The sequence below is a fragment of the Mastomys coucha genome, unplaced genomic scaffold (genome assembly GCF_008632895.1).
Source record: "Mastomys coucha isolate ucsf_1 unplaced genomic scaffold, UCSF_Mcou_1 pScaffold21, whole genome shotgun sequence".
NCBI classification, from domain to species: domain Eukaryota; kingdom Metazoa; phylum Chordata; class Mammalia; order Rodentia; family Muridae; genus Mastomys; species Mastomys coucha.
The window spans coordinates 3,300,360-3,310,127 of NW_022196904.1; the positions used below are offsets into that span (position 1 = coordinate 3,300,360).

General features: G+C 45.0%; 1 protein-coding gene across 1 annotated transcript; it reads right to left on the reverse strand.

Annotated features, from left to right (window-relative positions):
• LOC116101610 (olfactory receptor 10A7-like) lies at positions 1-1,042 on the reverse strand. The gene has a single exon (XM_031385300.1). The coding sequence runs from the start codon at positions 1,024-1,026 to the stop codon at positions 73-75; it is 954 nt and encodes a 317-aa protein (XP_031241160.1). The 5' UTR covers positions 1,027-1,042; the 3' UTR covers positions 1-72.
• Positions 1,043-9,768: the final 8,726 nt, after the last annotated feature.

Here is a 9,768-nt window from a genome sequence, read left to right on the forward strand (position 1 = left end):
GAAATGGGCCTCAATAATTACTTGACTCTGAAAGCTGGCAGAGGAGAGAGTTCATTCATGGAGTCTAGACTCTTAGTGTCCACAGCATACACGACCGAAGGCAGCCTTGACCTCCTTGTTCCGCAGGCTGTAGATGAGGGGATTGAGCATAGGGGTCACCATGGTATATGACAGGGACACCACTTGCTTGCTCTCAGGAGAGTAGCTGGCCTTGGGGCGCAAGTGGATGACCCCTGTTGTGCCATAAAACAGAATTACTACTATGAGATGGGAGGCACAGGTGGACAGGGCCTTGTGGCGCCCAGAGGCTGATGGGATCCTAAGGACAGCAGCCAGAATCATCACATAGGATGTAGCTATAAGACAGAAGGGAACCATGATGACAAGGACGGTGGCCACGAACACATTGGCCTCGAAGACTCTGGTGTCTGCACACACCAGGCTCAGCAGAGGTGCTATGTCACAGAAGAAGTGTCGGATGCCAAGTGGTCCACAGAAGGGGAAGTTAAAGAGCCAAATGGTGAAGACGAGTGCAACAGGGATTCCCGCCAGCCAGCAGGTAGTAGCTAGCAGGTAGCACAGCTGCGGGCTCATGATGGCACCATAGCGCAGTGGCCTGCATATGGCCAGGAAGCGGTCCCAGGCCATGACTGTGAGAAGGAAGCACTCAGATGTGACACAGGACAGCACAAGGAGCAGCTGCAGGGCACAGCTCGCGGGGGACACCCCGCGTCCAGGCTGCAGCAGGGTCACCAGCAGACGGGGTGCCACGTCCAGTGAGAAGCAGATCTCCACCAGCGCCAGCTGGCGCAGAAAGAAGTACATGGGTGTGCGGAGGCCTAAGTCCAGGCTGGTGAGCAAGACGATGAGCGTGTTGCCTAACATCGTGAGCAGGAAGGCTGCCAGGAAGAGCGCTGCAAGCATTGGGCGTAGTGAGGGCACATGTGCGAAACCCAGCAGCACGAACTCCAGCTCATGTGCACCACTCTGATTGGCCCAGGGTGGCGCTGCCCAGGAGGGCGGCATGGACCCAGGATGCGAAGGCACTGCTTTAAGGAGCAGGGAAGAACCCTATGGAGGGCTGAGGGAGAAGATGAAGTAAGAACTGTAGCCTGTAGGTTCCATCTACTATAGTCACAGGAAGGTCTATCCAAATGCAAATCAAACCCCCTTACAACCAAGGTCTTCTAAAAACATCTCAGTGAAAGTGTGGGATAAATGGATTGACCTCATGTGCTGATCTAACTCCTCTCCATTTCCCTAGTTTATGTTATTTTTTTAAAAAGATTTTATTTATTTTATGTATGTATGTACACTGTAGCTGTCCTCAGACACACCAGAAGAGGGCATCAGATCCCATTACAAATGGCTGTGAGCTACCATATGGTTGCTGGGAATTGAACTCAGGACCTCTGGAAGAGCAGTCAGTGCTCTTAACTTCTGAGCCATCTGTCTAGCTCTCTGGTTTATGTTCTACAGATCTCCTCCAGCAGATATGCACAGCCTCAGAGTTTTTGCACTGTTTGTCCTCTGTCTTCCAACAACTCTTTACTTGTCAATTTATAAGGATGGCTATGTGTGCCAATTCTTGGCTACATCTCCATACACATTTCCTTCTAGTCTCTAACAGGTTCTTATGATCCTCAACAACTACCATTCTTCCCTCACCCCCCGCCCCCCATCATGAAATCCCCAGTGCCTTTGCCTTTACACAGTCCTGTTCCCTCCGTATGTTGACACTGTTAGACTGTTCTCAGTCTCCAGGTATATATTAACATATCATCTTCAAGGCTGCCAAGATGGGTCAGAGAGTAAACGAGCTTGCCACTAAGGTGGAAGACCTGAGCTCAATCCTCCGTATCTACATAGTGGAAGTGAAGAGCCAATCCCTGTAAGAAATTCTCTGACATCTTCGTGGCACATGCATTCACTCACTCTCACATCCCTTCACATATCAATAGATAACACCTTCTGAAGGCCTATAACTTGATGGCCAGAATAAAACAAGCAGCCCCCCTTTCTACTATTTATACTTTCTGATTGTAGTTGTAATTGAACAAATACTAGATAAAATTTACCTCCTATTCAACAAAGTCTATTCAGTCTGTAACCTGTGAGCACCATGGGTCATGATACTTCATCTTCAGCCCAGAAAATTATTCTTCACTAAATACTGCCAAAATTTGTCTCCTCCTCCGAGCCTGGGCAGCTGTGTTCAAATCTCCAGCACCTTTGTAAAAATCAGCTATGGCTTTAGATGCTCGTAACTACAGTGTTGGGGGAACAGAAACAGGTGCACCATGGGAGCTCTCTGGCCAATCAGTGTAGTTGAAATGGCAAGCTTTTGGTTCACTGGAGAGCTGTGTCTTAAAGAAGTGGGGCAGAGAGTGATAAGACACAGTGTCCTTCTCTGGCTTCTGCATGAATGCTCATGAACACTAACATGTTCATCATGGCATGTACATCAAAACATTTTAAAAATTAAAATAAAAAGGGAACAGTGAGTGAAGACACCAGCACTAACCTCTGGCCTCTACATTCTAACGCACAGTCAAGTATACCTCCACATGCACATATCACCATAGTCCATGCATACGTGTGTGCGTGCGCGTGCACACACACACACACACACACACACACTGGAAGGGCTTGTGCACTGTGTACTCAGATACTGTGTATTCAGATATTTCTGTTTATCAAGATCTAGTTATAGTCCGGACATGGGCATTGTCATGAAGAATCTCCTGTATCAATGTGGTGTAAAGAATGCTTCCCAATTACCTCTGATGGCTAATAAAAGCTGAATAGCAAATGTTTGTGCAGAGAAGAGAGGAAAGCTGGATTTCTGATCCCAGGTTGGGGCCAGAGGGAGGAGATACAGGAAGAAAGTTCACTATTAGAAGCAAAAGGGCCACACAACAGGTAGAAGAGGTGGAGGAGGAAGGGGAGGGGGAAGAGGAGGAGGATACTATAAGTTCAGGCACAAGAAGGAATCACTAAGGGAGTTCTCCATGAGGACAGACAGCTACAGTAGAGTGAGACAAGGTGAAACTAAACCTAAGTAACTCTGGGTATGTAGCTGGGAAGTAGCTAGATAGCATAGAAGGTTAGGGATATCTGCTCAGTTATTATGCTTAAAGTTTGTTGAATAAATTAGAAGGTCTCAATCACAATTATTTGGGAGCTAGCCAGGTGTGTGTGTGTGTGTGTGTGTGTGTGTGTGTGTGTGTGTGTGTGTGTGTGTGAGAGAGAGAGAGAGAGAGAGAGAGAGAGAGAGAGAGAGAGAGAGAGAGAGAGAGAGAGAGAGAGAGAGAGAGAGAGAGAGAGAGAGAGAGAGAGAGAGCTTAATAAGGAGGTACTGATGCCTAAAATTCATTCTAGAAGTTACATCACTGGCTACTGCTGATGGATTGGTTTCACAAGAAACTCAAGAAAAAAGGAAGACCAAAATGTGGACGTTTCATTCCTTCTTAAAAGGGGGAACAAAATACCCACGGAAGGAGTTGCAGAGACTAACTATGGAGTAGAGACTGAAGGTAGGACAAGCCAGCCTGATATAGCTATCTTCTGAGAGGCTCTGACAGTACCTGACTAATACAGATGTCGAGGCTTACAGCCATCCATTGAACTGAGTACAGGGTCCCCAATGAAGGAGTTAGAGAAAGGACCAATGGAGCTGAAGGGTTTGCAGCCCCCTAGGACAAACAACAATATGAACTAACTAGTACCCTCAGAGTTCCTAGGGACTCAACCACCAACCAAGGAGTATACATGGTAGGACTGATTGTTCTGGCAGCATGTGTATAGTAGAGGATTGCAAAATCAATCATCAATGGGAGGAGAGGTCCTTGGTCCTGTGAAGGTTCTGTGCCCCAGTGTAGGGGAATGCCAGGGCCAATAAGCGGGTGAGGGTGAGGTGGCAAGCATGGGGAGGGGGGGAGCCAACAGGAGTTTGTTCTTGTTGTGTTTGTTTGTTTGTTCCTGGGAGGGGAAACTGGGAAAAGAAAAATCATATGACATGTAAATAAAGAAAATATCTAATAAAAAAAGGATTGGTTTGAGGGAAGAGGATGGAGAAGACTGAGACATAACTGTTAGCAGTCTGACACCATAGCATATTTGCTCAGACTGAAAGATTCAAGGGGGTGGGAAGGAAGAAGTGAGTCAATGAGACTTCCCTGCTGGGCTGTGGAGAAGGCAGTTGGGTTTACAGACTGGAGGCTCAGATGCAGGGCTCAGTGTAAGGGTGAGTATTTGAACCTCTGAAGTACAGGGAGTTTCCAGCCAGCAATGCTTCAGCTAATCCACAATGATGAGAGAGAATTAGCTTCTCTGTGCCCTCCTCTCAGATTATGAATAGCTATGACAATCCTTAAGTTTGTGGCTGCCATATGGGGAAACAGAAAAGTTAAATAAGTTTGCTGGAGCAAAAGTGTAGATGTGAGCTCAGGATGCCCAGCTACAGACAAGCACTATCATGTGCTGCCTGAATATGACATTCAATAAGCCATTCAGTGTCACCTCTGTCTATTCCCCTGTGTACTTTTCCCAAACCACATGGAATGCTTGAATGGGTACATAGGATTCCCAAATCCCCACTTACCTGGTGGAAATGGTGAGTCTTGATGCTAGGACTTTTGTCCTGTATTCTCTACTGTCAGTGGCAGAGCTCATATGTGGCTGGTTCCGATATGGAATCCCTCCTTTCTCAGCCATGTGATGGATAAGTAAACAAGAACCTCCACATCTCCAAATACTTATTCCGTAGCAAAGAAACCATGACATCATTCATTTTGAAGAAGACAGATGGCCCTTATTTTGCAGTGTGATGACGTCTGCAGTTAATGGAGGGTAGGTTGTATCTTGATAAGAAGTTGACTCTTAAGTCCGTGACTCACAGGCAGAGGCAACTGTCAGCTGGAGGCTGTGTTAGCTTGGTTATAGCGGTCATCACCCAAAGTATTCATATATGAAATATCGCCCTAATGAAAACCTCACTGGAGAGTGGGGAGGGGGAGGGATGATGGAAGGGAGAAAAGGAAGGAGAGGAAGGATAGAGGGAAGGAGAGGAGGGAGGGAGGAAGGAAGGAGAGAAGGAAGGAAGAAGGAAGGAGGGAGGGAAGGAGGGAGGGAGGGAAGGAGGGGGAGGGAAAGAAGGAGGAAGAAAGGAGGAAGGGAAGAAGGGAGAAAGGGAAGGAGGGAGAGAAGGGAGAAATGAAGGAAGAGTGGGAGGGAGGGCAGGAGAGAGGGAGGTGGGAACATGTAAAGGAAACTAGTTAGGAAGCAGAAGAGAAGTGAATCTAATGGGGACAGAAGAGTGCAATAGGGGGTTAAAATACATTATATATGTGTATGAACATGTCATAATGAGACATTTTCTTGAATCACTTCATCAGAGATGAATGAAAGTCTTCCAAGATCCCAGAGCAATTTCCATGAACAGAAATGACAGAGTCTGATGTAGTTCAAGTTGACTCCAAATTCATTGTGTAGTAAAGGATGACCTAAAACTTCTGGTCTTCCCACCAGATTTTTAAAAGTTAGGTTGCACACCTTAAATACACGCAATTTAAAATTTCCAACTACACAGTAACATTTTGAAGGACAGAACACAGGCCTGCCTCACATGGTGGGGAGACCCTTACGAGACTTCAGAGAGCTTCTCCTGTACCTGCTGGAAGATTTGAAATTCACACTGCTGGGCAAGTGCCAGGCAGCTTGATAGTTTCATCACGCAATTTTACTCCTTTAAAAAAGGAAAGTGTGTTTTCTGGACCATAAGATACTGTTCATTGCTGTGAATCTACACATAGAGTCAGCAGTGGTGTCTTCCTCAGGATGGCGAGGGAATCAACTCAGGCTGATCAATGGAAGAGTGCTCACTTTATAGCAATGTGGGCTAGGATGTAGGTCAGCTGGGAGATTGCTTACCTAGCAGGCATAAGCCCTGGGTTCAGTCCTCAGTACCTGGTTGTGTACACTGTAATCCCAGCACTTGTAGAGGTGGAGGCAGGAAGACCAGAAGTTCTAGGTCATCCTTTACTACACGATGAATTTGGAGTCAACTTGTACTATGTGAGACTGTCATTTCTGTTCATGGAAATTGCTCTGAGATCCTGGGAGGCTTTCATTCATCTCTGAGCCTTGGTTTCCACACAGATCAAGTGGGATTAATAAGACCTAAAATGCCATATTGAGAGGATAAAGTTCAATGTCGGAATGCTTGGGTACTTGACAGGTACGGTTCTTGTCACCTGCTCCCATGACTGGGAACAAGTATCGGAAACAAACAAAAATTGGAAAAAAGAAGGGCTGAACTTGCTGTTCTTCCAGAGCATCCAAGTTCAGTTCCCAGCACCCAAACTCAGGTGGCCCACAAGGTGAACCCTCTTCTGTAGACACTCCCCCACATGTAAATAAAATAAATCTTAAAAATATGAAGCTTACCAGGAATTCCATCACTACAGATCATCTCTGTGAGTGTTTGCCACATTTTCTCACTTTGTGTATGTGTGTGTGTGTGTGTGTGTGTGTGTGTGTGCGTGCACATACATGTGTGTACACATGGGTATGTGGCAACCGGAGGTTAATATCAGTTGTCTTCCTCTGTCACACTCCATCTTACTTTTTTAGACAAGGTCTTTCACTGAATCTAGAGCTTGTACTTTCAGCTAGGCTGGCTGGCCAGTGATCTGCCTGAGTCCCCCTTTCCTTGCTTCCTACCTCTATGAGACTTTTATCCATCTCTGAGCCTTGATTACAACACAGATAAAGTGGGACTAAGAAGATCCCATCTTCTATATTGAGAGGATAAATATATGTGTCGGGGTGCTTGGGTACATCTCAGGCATGGTTCCTGCCACTTGCTCAACTGAGCCATCTCCCCTGCCCTGGAGACTACTTTAAAAAATAAAATTATAATGAGCTTCAAAGCAGATTTTGTGCCCTTTGTGTTTTTATCTGTGTGATTCTTTTTCTCTGTTAATAAAATTAGCTGGGCAATTGTCTGCCTTACAAGTCTGGCAGACACTATCCAGCCTGGTTCTAAATTACATGAGTCATACAGACAATCCTTTGTTTTGTTGTCAATCCAATGAAGTGAGCAAAACCGTCCACTTGTTTCATGGAGCTACAGTGAGGATGAACTGAACCAATACATTTAATCCTCTGCATGTGAGATAGCTCAGTGTGTAAAAAGGACTTGCTGCCCTGCTAAATAACCTGGATTGATTCCCAGGATCTACCTGATGCAAGAAACAAGTCATTCAGCTGTTCTCTGACCTTCACACACGTGCTATAGCATAAGACAGCCCACATACAAATAAATAAGATTTAAAAAAAAATTCTGTGCAGTCCCAGCACACAACCATCACATATAGGTGCTGTTTTATTACTTTACACAGTGAAGTTCTCTTCAGCTTTATATATTTTTTGTATTATAAAGGGTGGGGTATGATGGTGCACATCTGTAATCCCAGTCCTAAGGAGCCTGAAACAGGAGAGTTATGAGTTCTAGAACTACCTTGGTCTACTGAGACCCTACTTCAAGCCCTGCTTCCCCCAAAATAATGCAAAGGACATTTATAGACAAACTTCAGGCTTGCTTTACTTGTAGAACTTGATTGTGTTTTAAGATAATTAAGAGAAGGAAAAGGCACAGAGGAAGTAAGAAAGACAATGAAGGGACTTAAGAAAAACAAGAAAGGAGATAAGAATGGAGAGAGGGAGTTAGGAAGAAAGGGATGGGGAAGTTGATGAGGAAGGAAGATAGGAAGGAAGAAAAAAGGGCAAGAATGGAGGGGAGGAAGAGTGGAAGAGGGAAGGAAGAAAGCAGAGAAGAGGGAAGAAGGGAGAGAGGGTTTGCTTTAGAACTATTGAGTATAATGTTTTCCTTGAGATCACCATTGTGCTTGATTTTCAGATTGGTGTGTCCTTCCCAAACATGCCAGGGATTCTCACTCCCTACCACTGTGCACCTGTCACAGTTCTCTTTGGTAAAGTTAATTATCAGGTGATGACTGAGGTAAGAAACTGAAGCCCTTCCAAACTTGACAAGAAAAGCAGACACCCATACCTCCTATCTTTCCAGTAAAAGGTCTTAAAAAGACCATCCCTCATCCTTGAGTAGCCACACAGTCCCAAAGAGCTGGAAGGCTAACACTTACCTTCTTGCTCATCCACAGTCAGGGCTGGTTGATAGCACGTCCCAGGGATATCAATCTCTGACCGGGAATCTGGAGCCATTTCTTTTCCCAGAGGAGTGTAGACTATGTGCTCATTATCCATCCTCTCTGTGCCCAGTGGAGACCAGGGGAGGCAGTGTCTTTCTATTCATCTTTCCAACCATGGCCCAGGTGGGTTGAGTCACCTCTGTAAATGGGAAAGCCAATGAAAAGAGAATGCTTGCTGTTGGCAGGGGTCTGGAAAGACAAATCCCGTCCTCCTGTCAAGGCAGGAATGTCAGTTGCACAACTTGCCTTGTGAGAGAAAGTGAAAGAATCCAATCAGTGTTAGAATGAGCATTTCTAACAGCTGGTCGATAATCACTCATCTCAGGGCTATGCAGTGGATATGCTCATATGAGGGACTGAGTGGGCACATGGAAGAATGTGTAAGGAGCATCAATAACAATATTGACATTGCAAATATACCTTGATAAGGGCTGGGTGGGCCATAATAATTCATTCACTCTGCAGGAAACAATGTAGAGACCTTTATTAAACAAATGAGATTTTCCCCCAAAATGTTCAATTAAGTAAAAATAGCAGAGTGATATGATAAAGTTGCTCTCAGGAAAAATAAGGAGGAATATGAAGAGAAGAAAGAAAGAGTCTAAAGTAGAGGTGGAGGAGAAAGTTGGCAAGGGGAAGAAGAAGGGAAGAAAAGGCAGAGAGTGAGGAGGAAGTTGAGAAAGAGGAAGAGGAGAAGGATAGAGGGGAGGCATATGTGTGGAGGCCAGAGGACAATGGGCAGGAGTCAGCTTTCTTCCACCTGTTGGTTCTGGGAGTCAGTATAAGGTCATCACACTTGGTGGCAAGCACCATTACCCATGGAGCCATATCACTGGCCCCCAACTAGACATTTCAGACAATTGAGGTCAGAGTCCTTGGATACACCCACAGTTAAGTGGAGTTTAAATGCTCTCCTTGCAACAGTAATATTGAACCCAGAGGACATTACTTTAAGTGAAACCTGCCAGTCCCTGGAAAACAAGGACCACATTATCACACTGTGAAGAATTGAAAAGACTGAGTTCCTAGAAGCAGAAAGTGAATGTTAGCTTCCCCAGGTCCACAGTATTGGGAAGATTAGGAGATATGAAGAGACACTCATACTTCAAGACAGAAGATGTGCTCTGAGGGTTTACTGCAGAGTGGTACTATAGTTAAATGAGGTTCACTGAAGTTAAATGAGGTATTGCATACTCGAAATGTACTGAGAGGCTCATGAGTCTACACATGTGAGGCACACACATATACACATATGTGCACATGGTGATGCATATGTTAATTAATGCAATCGTGGCAATCATTTCATAATGTGTATGAATATCAGGTCCTCAAACTATACTCCTTAGATCAGCTAGCATCCCAGCAGGCAGTACTAATTGGACTTTGAGCTTAAAAAGTAAAAAATGGAAATTAAATAAGGAAAGCAGGATGTGCATGACTGGAAGGTATGGGAGGGGTAGAGTTGGGATGGATATGACCCGGATCTACTGAGTATATGTGCAAAATTGTCAAAGAATAAATAAAAACTATTTTTACT

Bases quoted from the DNA above. Each gene is read 5' to 3' on its own strand.
- LOC116101610 (XM_031385300.1), bottom strand. From the start codon at position 1,026: ATGCCGCCCTCCTGGGCAGCGCCACCCTGGGCCAATCAGAGTGGTGCA.